This window comes from Anomaloglossus baeobatrachus, chromosome 2, assembly GCF_048569485.1.
Source record: "Anomaloglossus baeobatrachus isolate aAnoBae1 chromosome 2, aAnoBae1.hap1, whole genome shotgun sequence".
Classification (NCBI taxonomy): Eukaryota; Metazoa; Chordata; class Amphibia; order Anura; family Aromobatidae; genus Anomaloglossus; species Anomaloglossus baeobatrachus.
Window position 1 is genome coordinate 126,390,340 of NC_134354.1, and position 15,450 is coordinate 126,405,789.

The 15,450-nt window shown below is 47.6% G+C and overlaps 1 protein-coding gene across 5 annotated transcripts in view; it reads right to left on the minus strand.

Annotated features, from left to right (window-relative positions):
* MYO1C (myosin IC) overlaps positions 1–15,450 on the minus strand; it is a 207,211-nt gene that overhangs the window by 81,499 nt on the left and 110,262 nt on the right. For all 5 annotated transcript variants that reach the window (XM_075335325.1, XM_075335323.1, XM_075335321.1 and 2 more), the window contains one exon: positions 2,747–2,945. In XM_075335325.1, the coding sequence (XP_075191440.1) occupies positions 2,747–2,945 (199 nt within the window). The remainder of the gene's footprint in view (positions 1–2,746; positions 2,946–15,450) is intronic.

The window sequence follows — 15,450 nt, forward strand, 5'->3', positions numbered from 1 at the left end:
GACCGAGGATGCGGTTCGGGGATGCCAAGAGTCATGAGGAGGCCGCCTTGGAGGCAGTGCCTCCGGCAGCCTTTCTGCCTTCCATTCACGCAGCCACATGGCTCTGCGGACTGCCACAGAATTAGCGGATGCCACCGCTGTACGGCTAGCAGAGTCTAGGACTGCATTCATGGCGTATGAAGAAAACGCTGACGCCTGAGAAGTCAAAGACGCAACCTGCGGAGCAGAAGTACGTGTGACCGCATTAATCTCGGTTAGACAAGCCGAGATAGCTTGGAGTGCCCACACGGCTGCAAAAGCCGGGGCAAAGGACGCGCCCGTGGCTTCATAGATGGATTTCACCAGGAGCTCTATCTGCCTGTCAGTGGCATCCTTTAGCGATGAGCCATCTGCAACCGATACCACAGATCTAGCCGCCAATCTAGAGACTGGAGGATCCACCTTGGGACACTGAGCCCAACCCTTAACTACGTCAGAGGGGAAGGGGTAACGGGTGTCAGCAAGGCGCTTAGTAAAGCGCTTGTCCGGAACCGCTCTGGGTTTCTGGACAGCATCCTTGAAGTTAGAGTGGTCGAAAAACGCACTCCGTGTACGTTTGGGGAACCGAAACTGGTGTTTCTCCTGCTGAGAAGCCGACTCCTCTATAGGTGGAGGCGGGGGAGATAGATCTAACACCTGGTTGATGGACGAGATAAGATCATTTACTAAGGCGTCCCCTTCAGGTGTATCAAGGTTGAGGGCAACGTCATGGTCAGAGCCCTGAGCTGCGACCTCCGCCTCGTCCTCCAGCGAGTCCTCCAGCCGGGAACCTGAGCAGCGTGATGAAGCTGAGGATTCCAAGCGGGCTCGCTTAGCTGGTCTGGGGCTGTGGTCCGTGGAGGAGTCCTCCACGTGAAACCTAGAGCCCACCCCGGGAGCGCGCTGCGGCGTGGACCGAGAGGGACCTGGAGGCGCCGATCCAACAGTGTCCTGGGTTTGTGTAAGGACCGGTCTGGACTGCAAGGCTTCTAGCAGCTTGGCAGACCATTTGTCCATAGACTTAGCCATGGATTGTGAAAGTGACTCAGAGAGCTTCTCAGCAAAAACTGCAAACTCTGTCCCTGCCGCCTGGACAGTGGTAGCATGGGGGTCTACCTGAGCCGAGGGGCCCACAAGTGGTCGCGGCTCCGGCTGAGTCAGTGTAACAGGGGTCGAGCATTGCTCACAGTGAGGGTAGGTGGAACCCGCAGGCAATATAGCCCCACAAGAGGTACAGGTCGCAAAGAAACCCTGTGCCTTAGCGCTCTTGCTCCTTGTGGACGACATGCTGTTGTGTCCCAGGAGAGTGATCACAGAGGGTATAAGGGAAGAGTATACAGCCCGGCCGAACAGAGATATATATATATAAAGATATATAATACGTATCTATTCAGGCAACCCAGGGGGACCAGCACCGGATGACCGGTGTGGCTTACCGACCGCCAAAAAGCGGCGTGTGTGTCCTCCAGATTCCCTGCTCCAGGTCTCCCAGCGGTGAAGAGCTCTTTCCTGATGATTCTCCAGCGCAGAATGTCTGAAAAAAATGGCTGCTGGAGCTCTCAGAGGGGGAGTGGAGCGGTGGGCGGCACCAGGAAAAAGTGCGGGAATCTGGGGTCCCTATTGTGATCAAAGAGGGGGGAGGAAGCATACAGGATGCTCCGGCCCTCACTGCCGACGTCAGGACGGCTGTCCCGCCCCTACCCTGACAGACAGGTCCGGGGGCGGGAGTCTTGCCAGTAGGCCGCAACTGAAGCCGGGGACTAAATTTATGACCGCGGCCGACAAACAGGCGCGGTCGGCGCGGAAGTCCCCCGGCTTTCACGGATCAGCAGCCGCTGTGTGTCCCAGGCGGCGTCCGGTCGGCTGTCCCGCCCCTACCCTGACAGACAGGTCCGGGGGCGAGATTTTGCAAGTAGGCCGCAACTGAAGCCGGGGACTAAATTTATGACCACGGCCGACAAACAGGCGCGGTCGGCGCGGAAGTCCCCCGGCTTTCACGGCCTAGCAGCCCTTGCAGCGTCCGGGTGCCAGGCGCTCCATAAACCGTCCCCATGGGGACACAGAGTACCTGACAGATGCAGGGCCCGGTCCCTGATGAAGAAAATACTCCGGTCCGGCAGATTCCACACAGGGGCTGCGGACGGAGCACGGTCCCAGTACCTGGATGACCGCTCAGGATCCCACTTCTCCCAGAGCCCCCAAGGGATGGTGAAGGAAATACGGCATGAGGCTCCAGCCGTCGTACCCGCAATGGGTACCTCAACCTTAACAGCACCGCCGACATAGTGGGGTGAGAAGGGAGCATGCCGGGGGCCCCGTGGGAGCCCTCTTTTTTTCCAACCGATAACATCAGCAGCTGCTGCTGACTAAAATGGGAATGCATGAGTGGATGTGTGCCTCCTTCCACACAAAGCATAAAACTGAGGAGCCCGTGAGGCACGGGAGGGTGTATAGGCAGAGGGGAGGGGTTACACTTTTGAGTGTAATACTTTGTGTGGCCTCCGGAGGCAGAAGCTATACACCCAATTGTCTGGGTCTCCCAATGGAGCGACAAAGAAATACAGAGGATGTCTTCATCAGACACCCCCGTCAATAAAGGCAGAAAATGTAGTGCTGCAGACTCATAGAATGGTAGAGTTGGAAGGAAACTCCTGGGTCATATGGTCCATCGCCCTATAGATGGATCCCGCATAAGTTCGCTGACACGAGGCGTTCCGCTCATTCTCACCTCGAGAACAGGATTGGACTGCAGAAGACGGTCTTTCACAGTTTCCACTTGATCGCTGGCAGGACAAGTCACAGCATAGTACTGAAGGATCTTCTTACTAGCTTCCGTCTTTCCTGCCCCACTCTCACCAGATATGAGAATACACTGGTCTTTTCTTTCTGTTCGCAGGGAGCGGTAAGAGTTGTCTGCTATTGCATAGCTAAAAAGGAAATCGAAAAATATTTTGTATATTAATTTATATAAAAACATGAAAAACAACATACATGCTTCTTCTCCTGATCTAAAAGGCCCCAAAATTATCTGATAAAAACTGGAATGCGAAATAAGAATAGTTATTCTACCAAGCACTGAGGTTACCGTTTGTGGGAATACATAGACTGCGGATTGCAGGTGCAACTGGGCCATCAAGTCAGGCAAGACGCTGTATATCGCCAAAACCAATTCAGCTAAGGCTGGTTTCACACTACGTCTTTTTAACATCCGCTGAAAACGTTTTTTTAGCGGAAGTACGGATCCTGCTTTTACAGCAAATAACGTATGCAAACGCATATGTTATTTTGCAGGATCCTGCACTGGATGTTTAGCGGCGGGCATTGGAGTCATGTGATCGGGAGTGAGGGGAACTAGACTGGGAGGAGGCTTCTGACAGCTGCAGACGCTGGTAACCAAGGTAAACATCGGCCTTGGATACCCGATATTTATCTTGGTTACGAGTGTCTGCAGCTGCTAGGAGCAGGGCTGCCTGCACGCGTAACCAACGTAAACATCGGGTAACTAAGAGAAGTGGTTACGCGATATTTACCTTGGTTACGAGTGTCCGCAGCTCTCAGGTGGGAGAGAGAGGAAGGGGAGGAAGGGGGAAAGACAGAGATAGAGAGAGAGGGTGAGGGAGGGAGGAGGAGAGACAGACAGATCACGCGAGACTGGTTCTGGGCATGCTCAGTACTTTCTGGGCATGCTCAGTACAAAAGCAGGATCCTGTCTATCAGCACGCCAGCGTTCACCTGCGTTTGCGTGCGTTATAGTCAGGATCCAGCAATTTGCAGTATTTGGACAGAGCTCAAAAACGCTACAAGTAGCGTTTTTGAAACATGTTAAAAAACTGCAAGTCACTGGATCCTCACTATAACGCACGCAAACGCAGGTGAACGGATGTTAACGCGAGTCCATTGCAAATGCATTGAAATGAAAACGCATTTGCACTGGATCCGCTTGTCCGCTAAAATAACGTTAAGGACGGATGTTAAAAAGACGTAGTGTGAAACCAGCCTAAAAAGCAAATGAAGATATTACCCATGTTTTTTGTTTTAGTGCTAAACAAAGAGCTGTGGGATTTCCTCTATTAGCACTGCAGCAGAGATATAGCGGTATGTATTTAGTCACAGCTCTTGCAGTAAATGCAAATGACACGTTTAGTTCTCTACAATAAAATCCCGGATGCTGAAAACCTGCAGAAAATATTACCTTGAGGTAGAACCAGTTTGTGTGGGTGCAGCTATGCATCAAGAGTTATCATACTTCTAAGAAAAAAATGCTAATCTATAGATTTATATAGTTAGATCTTTAAAGGGAAGCTGTCATTAATTAGATTAATAATTAGAGCAGCATAATCCGAGGCCAGCGGGGAGAATACAGTCAGGTATGTATTACTCTAACATGCTACGGTGTTTCAAGGAAAACAGGTTGACTATAAGGCGAAACCTGACTTCGCCAATTAACTTCTCCTTTACCCATGTGTGGACCGACACTGGACAGGTGAGCAGACCGGGGGCCACACAGACTACAGTAATTCCCACCCGATTATTTACACTATGCTTCCAGAGTATGATATAACTAGATGCAATCGTGCAGCCAGACACAGATTCATTCTGGGGTTCAAACAGCAGGAATCTACAGACAGGTTCCCTGTGGTGCACTACAGAGGTTTCCACATATTTAGGCAGAATATTCTTGTTATTAATTGCCAGTAAAACATATTGTAGGAAGGTAATGATCTCAGTCCAATCCTCCTCTGATATGGAGGGTATTCCTTTTATCTATATAGTTTCAACCAACAATGGCGATGATTAGCATCTCCTGCTTAGTAGCTGGCAGGGACAGACTGGCCATTTGGCAGATGCCAGGAGAGCCGGTCCGGCCGTGGGCCAGCTTGTCCACTATGGTGTTAACAGTATCTGAGTCCACAGGACTTTACTGGGAACAGTTGTGCGGGAGCGTGGAGCCACAGGCTTAGTCACTTACCCTGGAAGGCCGCAGACTTCCTTTCAGTCTGTGGCCTGCCAGAGGCCGGCACCAAGCATAACACATCGGCGCTGCGATGAGGTCACTGCATTGCGCCGCCAGCGTTCACTGCGATACTGGATAAAAGAGGAGGCGGACGCTGCAGAAAATGAGGAGTCTGGATTAAGTGACTATAAGGATGTTTTTCTTTTGGGGGGCTGTGGGGCACCATGATACTATAAAGACAGCAGTGTGGTAGACCATTTTAAATACGGGGCTGTGACTTGGACCATCATACTATATAAGGGGCTGTGAGGTGCACCATCATACTATATGACGTGTTGTTGGGGGACCATCATACTGCATTAGAGCTATGAGGAATCTTCATAGTGAGTGAGGGATCTATCAAACCGTGTGGAGTGGCTGTGGGGGGGGGGGGGGGGGACGACCATCATCCTGTATGGAGTGGCTGTGATTAACATTGTACTGTGTGGAGGTCTATGGGGTACAATGAACTATGTTAGGGGCTGTGATGGACATCATACAGTGTGGGGATCTGTGGCGTACCTCATAATGAATATTGCGTGCTGTGGTGATTATCATACTGTATGAAGGGCTGTGGTGACAATCTTGCTGTGTGTGGTGCTGTGGGACATCATACTGTGGTGGGTCATATCAAGTGGTGGCATAACACTGAGTCATGAAAGGGGTATCAGTGATTGAGACGACTTAGGGGCTTTAGTAGGTGCAAAAAACTTTCTAAGTGCCGCAATAGATATCCTTCTCAGTTTCTTAAAATGTTACGAGATACGCCCTTCTCTGACTGTGCCGTGGATAGGACTTTTTCTATGGGGCTTTTATTTCCATCAAGAGCCGTATAACAATTATAGGCAGTGAAAGTTATTATATGTTTGCACAATGATGGATCGTTATAATTATAGGGAAAACATCATTATTATTACAAAGTACCGTGGTGTTTTTATTATACATAAGTTTTGGGGTCATTATAATGGGTCAAGGGGGATTATTATTATTATTATTATTATTATTATTATTATTATTATTATAATAATAATAATAATAATAAAAAAGGCACAGGGAAATTATAATAAGGCAGCACAAGTTGTTTAGGTAGTGGTGGAGGAATGTCAGGAGGGTCCTTGAAAAGCTGTGAAGCAAAGATGTCTGTGTGTTACATTTTGCAGAGACGTGTTATTGATGGAAGAAGAGGTTACAGCGGTGGAAAAGAAAAGGAAAAATGAATGACTATGATCAATGAAAATGTCACTAGTGGGAACCTGCACTGCACACATTATGGACTCACCTGGCTCTGAGGATGTTCATTCAGTTGTTTACTTTTGTTTAAAAAAAGCAGATCACAGACATGGCACAAAACTAAAGTCATTTCAAATATCAACTTTCTGGCTTTAAAGGGAACCTGTCATCAGAAATTTCGCCCAAAAGCTAAAAGATTCCCCCTCTGCAGCTCCTGTGCTGCATTCTAGGAAGGTCCCTGTTATTATTGTGCCCCATGTGAGACCAAAATAAAGCCTTTATAAAGTTCTACCTTTTTGTATGCAGCTTCTGTAAATCTGACACGGGGGCGGGCTCTCTGCCGTCCGTTATTCTGCCCCCTGGTCCTGTATGCCGCCCCCATCGCTCCTTTCCATATCTGATGCACCGCCCACTGCTCCAGCCATCCCCACGCATGCCCAGTGCCAGTCTCACAGGACTGAGCAGTGTGACCGCTGGTGACGTGTGCGCAGGCAAGTGATTATGGACGGGACTGTGACTGTTATCAGCAAGTACCCGCCCATAATCTCGTGAGCGCGCAAACCTCTCCAGCATTCACACTGAGCTCAGTGTAGATGCTAGACTGTATGGGCTGCTTCCAGGGATGATGTCCCTTTGTCATGTGATAGTATTTCGAACACGCCCCTATCACATGACAAAGGGACGGCAGAGAGCCCGCCCCCGTGTCACATTTACAGAAGCTGCATACAAAAAGGTAGAACTTTATAAAGGCTTTATTTTGGTCTCACAGGGGGCACAATAATAACAGGGACCTTCCTATAATGCAGCACAGGAGCTGCAGAGGGGGAATCTTTTAGCTTTTGGGCGAAATTTCTGATGACAGGTTCCCTTTAAGAAACACTAAAAAATGATGAAAACATAATGTGCTAGCCAGTAACGGATACTTTTCAAAACCAAACAGGGGGGGAAAATTATGGAATCACTCAATTCGGAGGTAAAAATTATGGAATCACTCAATTCTGAGGTAAAAAATTATGGAATCACTCAATTCTGAGGTAAAAAATATGGAATCACCCTGTAAAGTTTCATTCCCAAAACTAACACCTGCATCAAATAAGATCTGCTTGTTAGTCTGCATCTAAAAAGGAGTGATCACACCTTGGAGAGCTGTTGCACCAAGTGGACTAACATGAATCATGGCTCCAACATGAGAGATGTCAATTGAATCAAAGGAGAAGATTCCAGTATCAAACTCTTAAAAGAGGGTAAATCATCCCGCAATGTTGCAAAAGATGTTAGTTGTTCACAGTCAGATGTGTCTAAAATCTGGACTAAATACAAACAACATGGGAAGGTTGTTAAAGGCAAACATACTGGTAGACCAAGGAAAAAAAATCAAAGCATCAAGACAGGAAACTGAAAGAAATTGTCCAGTTACCAAAACGGATTTTTTTTTCTCTCATAAATCTTACTAATATGTGCCTCTCCACACATCTATTATGTTATTTTAGCAATATTACCTTTTATCGTGCTCTAGCAGCACATCCTCATTTCTGGCTCCACCTCTGATTGAGTTAATCGCTCTCCAGATTTCCTGGGTTCAGTTACCACAACTCCCATAATCCTTTGCAGTAACTAGCAATCTATCTCACACCCACTCAGATCTCCACTGGTCCATGACAAGGCTCCAACCTGCAAAGCTGATTCTGCAACAGCAATCAGAAAGTTGGAGGCAGATTGATGAAGAGTACTATTTGTCAATCATTAAGTCCATGCCTCAGAGACTGCAAGGTGTTATAAAAGCCAGAGGTGGTGCAACAAAATACTAGTGACGTATTGGAGTGTTTTTTTGTTTTTCATGATTCCATAATTTTTACCTCAGAATTGAGTGATTCCATAATTTTTCCCCCCTGTTTGGTCTTGAAAAGTAACCGTTACTGGCTAGCACATTATGTTTCATGATTTTTTTAGTGTTTCTTAAAGCCAGAAAATTGATATTTGAAATGACTTTAGTTTTGTGCCATGTCTGTGATCTGCTTTTTTTAAACAAAGGTAAACAACTGAATGAACATCCTCAGAGCCAGGCGAGTCCAGAATTTTTTTTCCAGGGGTTTTATATGGTCATTGTATCGTGGTACTATCAGTGGTTTAGATAAAGGAGTAGTCGAGGCTTGAAGTTAGGATTCTATAGTCACTGCAGATTTTAAGTGCACGCGTGCGGTGAGGATTCCCTGGTGCCGAGAGTTGGCGATCATGTGACTGCAAGTATGCAAATTTGCATATATGCTGTCACGTGCTGACTAGACATGCATGACTTGGCTCAATACAAGGGAATTTAGCAAAGCCAAGTAAGTTTAGTCGGAATGTGGCCAGAGATGTGGAAATTGCATACTTGCGGTCAAATGACAGTGCGAGTGTCAGAATTCAGAAGTCTGAGGTCACATTGACTTTAACCTCAACCTCTTATGGATCAGTATGGTGGCATTATCATTACTGTAAATGCCGCTAATATTTGGTTATGATTTGTTGCCATTTGTCTAACACTGTAATATTATTATTCAATCCCTTTGTCTTTGGCCCCTTAGTATCCCAGTCAGGCGGTATGAGGATAGGAGAGAATTTACAATGTCTGGGAACTGGGTATTTAGGGCATGCAGGCATAGTATACTGTAATAATGGAAGACTGAAGACACTGCTCTGCTTTGCACCAGCCAATACTTCTACACAAGTCCCACTGAGGACCGGGACAATGATCCTTTTGAATTGCAACCCCCACCATGAATCTGTACAGTATGCGTCTGTCTCATACTGTAAGCAAAGTACTAGAGCAATTTGCAATGCATTCATCCAGGGCAGTGAGTCTGGGGTCAATCAGTGACACAGGCCGAGCAGCCCGCTGCACATCACATGTCTATTTCATCAGGAGCATTGGATCCACAAATAAACACAAAACACAAAGATGTGTCTATATAGGTTTTATATCAACAAGGCTAAAAAAAAAAAATATAAAATTATGAACCAACATTTGCAATGGTAATTACTGAAAACTCCTCTAACCGTTCTGTTTTCTTCAATACTGTACTTGTATGCGTCAATAAAGGGGTTTTCCAATGAACAAAACTAAATTTAAATCAATAGATCTTGGGATAAAAATAATGTCCAAATTGGATGTGATAAAAAGAAAATATGTTCGTGTGCTGATTATATTCTTATATGATGTGCCCCTGCTATGTACTGTGTAATGGCTGTGTCTGACCGTACAGGGACATGGTCTGATCATACCACAGCTCCTGGGCCGGGGAGGAAGTAAAAAAGTATATAAACATTACAGCACGGGATCACAAATTATTTTTTCTTTGAGGTAAAACATTTGTAAAAAATAGGCAGGAAAATGCTTTACCTCACAAAAAGAATCAGCTATGATCCTGTGCAGTAATGTATGTATACTCTTGTGTTTTCCCCGGCCCAGGAGCTGTGGTATAAGACGATCTCCCTGTACGGTCAGGGGCACATGTATAAGATTATCTCAGCACAGGAACATGTATTTTAAACACATCCAATTATGGAACTTATTATTCCAAGATCTATTGATAAAAATCAACTTTAAAATTAACATTGATCTTGGGAAAACCCCTTTAAATAACAATTCTGAAGCATTCTTGTAGAGCTTTGCGTTGTGCTGTTCCCTCTGTTACTCCTTGAAATATATGAGTAAGTTGACAACTGGGTGTTACCAGGTAAGGTGCATCCATGCACAGATGACCGTATCAGATTGCTGAGGCACGCCCCTTTAACAAGAGGAATTGCAAGTTGTTAAAGGGAACAGGTCATGTAAGAAAAAAAAAAAACCCCACACCATTAATCTGTAGGGATGGGGTCAATCTGCAGGTTAATAGAGATTTATTTTTTACACGATAGATTCCTGTTAATTTCTTCATAAATATTCGAGAGGATCGACAGGGACTGGCACAAGATAAAGTTATAAGAAAAGAAGCTACTAAATACGGTAGTACTATTATGGGCAATACAACAGACATGAAAGGAAACAGCCATTAGTGTACCGTCACACTTTAGTGACACAGCAGCAATCCCACCAGCGATCTGACCTGGTCAGGATCGCTGCTGCGTTGCTACATGGTCGCTGGTGAGCTGTCAAACAGGCAGATCTCACCAGCGACCAGTGACCAGCCCCCAGCGACGTGGAAGCGACGCTGCGCTTGCAGAGAGCCGGCGTCTGGAAGCTGCGGACACTGGTAACTAAGGTAAACATCGGGTATGGTTACCCGATGTTTACCTTAGTTACCAGTGCACACCGCTTAGCGCTGACTCCCTGCACTCGTAGCCACAGCACACATCGGGTTAATAAGCAAACCTTTGCTTATTTACCCGATGTGTCCTCCGGCTACGTGTGCAGTGAGCCGGCACTGGCAGCGTGAGAGCTGCAGACGCTGGTAACGAAGGTAAATATTGGGTAACCACTTTGGTTACCCGATGTTTACCTTGGTTACAGCTTACCGCAGGCTGCCAGACGCCGGCTCCTGGTCACTGCACATTCAGGATTGTTGCTCTCTCGCTGTCACACACAGCGATGTGTGCTTATCAGCGGGAGAGCAACAATAAAAAAACGAACCAGGGCTGTGTGTAACGAGCAGCGATCTCACAGCAGGGGCCAGATCGCTGCTCAGTGTCACACACAGCGAGATCGCTAATGAGGTCACAAAAACCGTAGCTCAGCAGCGATCTCGCTGTGTGTGAAGTACCCCTAAGAGACTGTCACTTATCAGAACAAGGTATCATTGTCCTACAATAAAGGGCTTACCCAAAGATTGCCGCAAAGTATCCCCGTCAGAAAATCGCCATGCAGCCCCCTAAACGCTGTGGATATCCCCCCCTGTATAAAGGTCTCCTGCAACCTAATCTTTTATCCTGCAGTTGTGAATTTCCTAATGGGATATCCACGTTCAGATAAATAATTCTAGTCTCAAAGTATTTATCGTCACAAAAATCAATTTAATAGGAATATGAGATAATCCAAGAAAGCTATCCGCTGGGAACGGTGGGAGAAACTGCTGCTGTATATATAAATACACAGATCCTCGGGTGTTTAGGTCCAGTGTAACCAGGCAACAGACGACAGAGCAGAAAAACACTGGTCAAAAATAACACACAAAGAAGTTGTGGTATGAAAAGAACAGGCCAACTCAGAAAGGAAAAGAAGAAGAAAAAAAAAAAAACACTTTCCAGATTTTCATGGGGAAAAATTCCACTTAGACTAGAACACTAACCACTGTGGAATTTTCCCTCTGAACAATTTGTTTTGACTAAAGTGAGAAATCTGGATCTACCTTTTCTGCACAGAGAGGAGGTCGGCTAAAGCTGATCTGTACAAGGTGTGAGAAGAGCACAATATGCACAAATTACAGCAAATTATAGGAAATCAGAAGGAATAGGAAACTCATGTGTGAGCAAACATGCCGGGGAGTAACTGGGCAGACTTGGCTTATGTATCGTGTCCTGATTGAGTTATACCAGGTTTTCTTTACTGGTCCCATTGAAATCAGGCTTACAGTTCTGCTCCTGTCCTGTATCCAGAGTCAGCAGACATAGCATTGGTGCAGCCCAAGAGGCAAGGGGCCCATTTCTACCTCCAAACCAGGAGAAATTGTGCATTATGAGCTATTGGACTGCAAAGTGCCCATATTGTTATTGCACAGGGGCCCACTTCTCACCAGTGTCCGAAGTGCAGCACATTATGGGATCTCAAATCACCGGATAGTACAGGCAAAAGCGAGGAACAGCTCATTTTTTTTATTTGTGGTATACACGTACATATAAAACACTGTTTCTGAAGTATCCCAGCAAAATACTGAAAGCTGCTATCGGTTGGTAGGAAAAATGAAACATTAAAGGGGTTGTCCACTACTAGGACAGCCCCTTCTGATTCCACACGTTTCCCCCAGGTAAAATAATAAAGCCTATACTCGCCTCCCATACCAGCTTCAGCTCTGGTTGCGGGGGCTCACGTGGGGTTGTGACGTCATGCGAGCCCTGCGTCCAATCAGCTTTGGCTTCTGTCTCCCCACCTTCAGACCAAATGACCAATCAACAGGGAGCGAGCACAGCAGCAGCACTCACTTATTGTTTATTAACTCATTTGTTCTGAAGGTGGGGAGACAGAAACCAGAGCCGATTGGACGCACGGCTCGCGTAATGTCACAACCCCATGTGAGCCCCTGCAATGCAAGCTGCAGCACTGCTGGAACGGTGCCGGTGCGGGAGGAGAGTATAGGCATACCTCCCAACTTTGAAACAATGGAAAGAGGGACAAAGTATGCGGCACGCAGAGCGCGTCGCGGCAAATTTTTAGGCCACGCCCATGGCCACGCCTCTAACCACGCCCAGTTAGCAATGACAATCATTGTTTTAGAAACAATAATTAAAAAAATATACAGAGATTTATTTCTATGTAGTAAATTAAAATATAAATGTAAACTTGGCCGTGTTACATTTAAACTAGAATATTTTAGACCACAAAATTCTGTTTTAAAGCAGATCTTTCCCCTAAATCTGCCCCGTGTACAAAACTGCAGACTTCATGACAGATCCGCTCTATTAGATAAAATATCTGTAATACTGTGCTTTTGGTTAATGGGAGGAATTAGTGAATACGGGCGACTTACTGTTCTGATTGTTCCAATTGTAGAGACACAGGGGTCAGTGGGTGCTCTCGTCCGCTGATCCCGTCGCCTTTAAAAAGACAGCAAGGCCCAGGGCTCATCCCAACTGAACGCCTGACATCCTTAATCCCTCCCTCTCCTCCTCAGCTGTGATCCGATCGCAGGATCAGATCACAGTGTAATGGCTCACGCTCATAGCACAGCAGGAGCCGAGGGTCATTAGCATATCGCATCACATGTGATATGCCAGTGTGACCTCAGCTAGGTATGTGCGCAGTGCGGAAAAGAATGCACCCTCTGGCAGACTGGAGAAATGTAAACACTGTGTTTGTAAAAAAAAAAAAATGCATCCAAAACGCATGTGTTTTGCATGCATTTTTGGCAGTGCGTTCCCCCGTCGATTCAGCTCTGCTACATGCCCGCTGACAGCAGACACAGACAGAGTCGCGCGATGAGAATGAACTCGGATGAACTTCACCCGACTTCATTGTCACCCCGTGGCTCTGTCTGTTGCGTCCTGGTTAGCGGTCAACCGGTGAAGGACTCACCGGTGACCGCAAATCCCCTGAGTGACTGAAGTGAGCACTGCGATCAGCGGTGCCATCACTCAAGTTACCCGCGGCCAGCTGGAGTCCTCCATCTGAGACCGCAACTCACCTGTGATGTCATCGCTGATCGCGCTGCTCACTTCAGTCACTCGGGCAACTTGCTGTAACAGTTGGAGGATCCAGCGGTGGCCGCGGGTAACCTGAGTGACGTCATCGCCGATCGTTCGGCTCACTAGAGTTGCTGCGTGGAGCTGATAGAGAGCGGTCTGGTCTGTGACCGCTCCTGTCAGCTTCATGTAGCAGAGCTGGATGCGTCGCGGAACCTCATGTGGATTACGTCGGACCTGGAGGGGTATTTGGGGATTAATAAAGTGGTGAAAGAGGGTGGGGTTTTTTTTGTCTTTTATTCCAAATAAAGGATTTTTTGGATGTGTGTGTTTATTTTCTTTAACTTACAGGTTAATCATGGAAGGTATCTCAGGGAGACGCCTGCCATGATTAACCTAGGACTTAGTGGCAGCTATGGGCTGCCATTAACTCCTTATTACCCCGATTGCCATCGCACCAGGTCAATTCGGGATGAGCCGGGTAGAGTCCCGGGACTGGCACATCTAATGGATTCGGCAATTCCGCGCAGCTGCTGGCTGATAGTTAGGCTGGGGAGCTCCCCATCCTGAGAATTCCAGCCTTCAGCCGTGTGGCTTTACCCTGGCTGGTATCAAAATTGGGGGGGGGGGAACCGCACGTCGTTTTTTTTAATTATTTCTTTTACTCCACAATATAGACCTGCCCACCGGCAGCTGTAATTGGTTGCAGTGAGACAGCGGTCGCTCAGCGTGAGGGCGTGTCTGACTGTAACCAATCATAGGTGCTGGTGGGCGGGCAAAGCAGGGAATATGAGATGGAATAATGAGCGGCCGGCATTTTCATAAGAGGAAAAGCCGCCGGAGCAGTGTGAACGCTGTGCAGCGAGACGCCAGTGAGCTGTGAGTATGAGAGAGGGGGGGGAGACCGACCGACAGAGAGAGAGAGAGAGAGAGAGAGAGAGAGAGACCGACCGACGATAGTACAGCTAGTACACACATATATTTGAAGAAAAATTCACAAAATTCACATAAACAGACGTAAATCTACACACAGTCATACACACATCATACACACAGACACATTAGAGGTATTAATATGGGGAAGTCGGCAGCAGCCTTACTCACCTCCCCCGCTTGTCTTCGTCCAGCTCCTCCAGGGTATGTGGCTGTGCAGGCCGCACTGTGTGATGGCTGGGGGCAAATACAGCACAGGGGCATAGACAGCACTGGGTGGACATATATGCTACTGGGGTTACCAGGGGGTATACATATTACTGGGGGTGCATAGACATCACTGGGGGCATCCATGTTACTCGGGTGGCATACACATTACTTGGGTCCGTGGGGGGGGCATACACATTACTAGGGGCATAAACATTACTGGGGTCAGTGGAGGGGGCATATACATTACTAGGGGCATAAACATTACTGGGGTCAGTGGGGGGGGGGCATACACATTATTGGGGTCTGTGGGGGGGGGGTCATACACATTACCAGGGGCATAAACATTACTGGGGTCAGTGGGGGGGGGCACACACATTACTAGGGCCTGTGGAGCCTACATACTGACAGTGGTGGCCTGTGGGGCATACATACTGGCCCTAGGGATGCTTAGGGCACAGGCTGGAAGACGCTCAGGGCCCAAGCTGGGAGCACTGGAGGGTGCTGAGGGCATAAGCTGTCAGCACTGCGGGGAGGGCGCTGAGGGCACAGGCTGGCAGCACTGCGGCGGGGCGCTGAGGGCACAGGCTGGCAGTACTGGGGGGCACTGAGGGCACAGGATGGCAGCACTGGGGGGGCACTGAGGGCTCCTCTGGCTGCTTTCTCTGAGTCCCCTCTGTTTCTGCTTTTTCTATTGCAGGTACAGGGGGACCTGAGAAGACAAGTGCTGTACTCTCCCCTGCTCCCCCCTTCTGCAC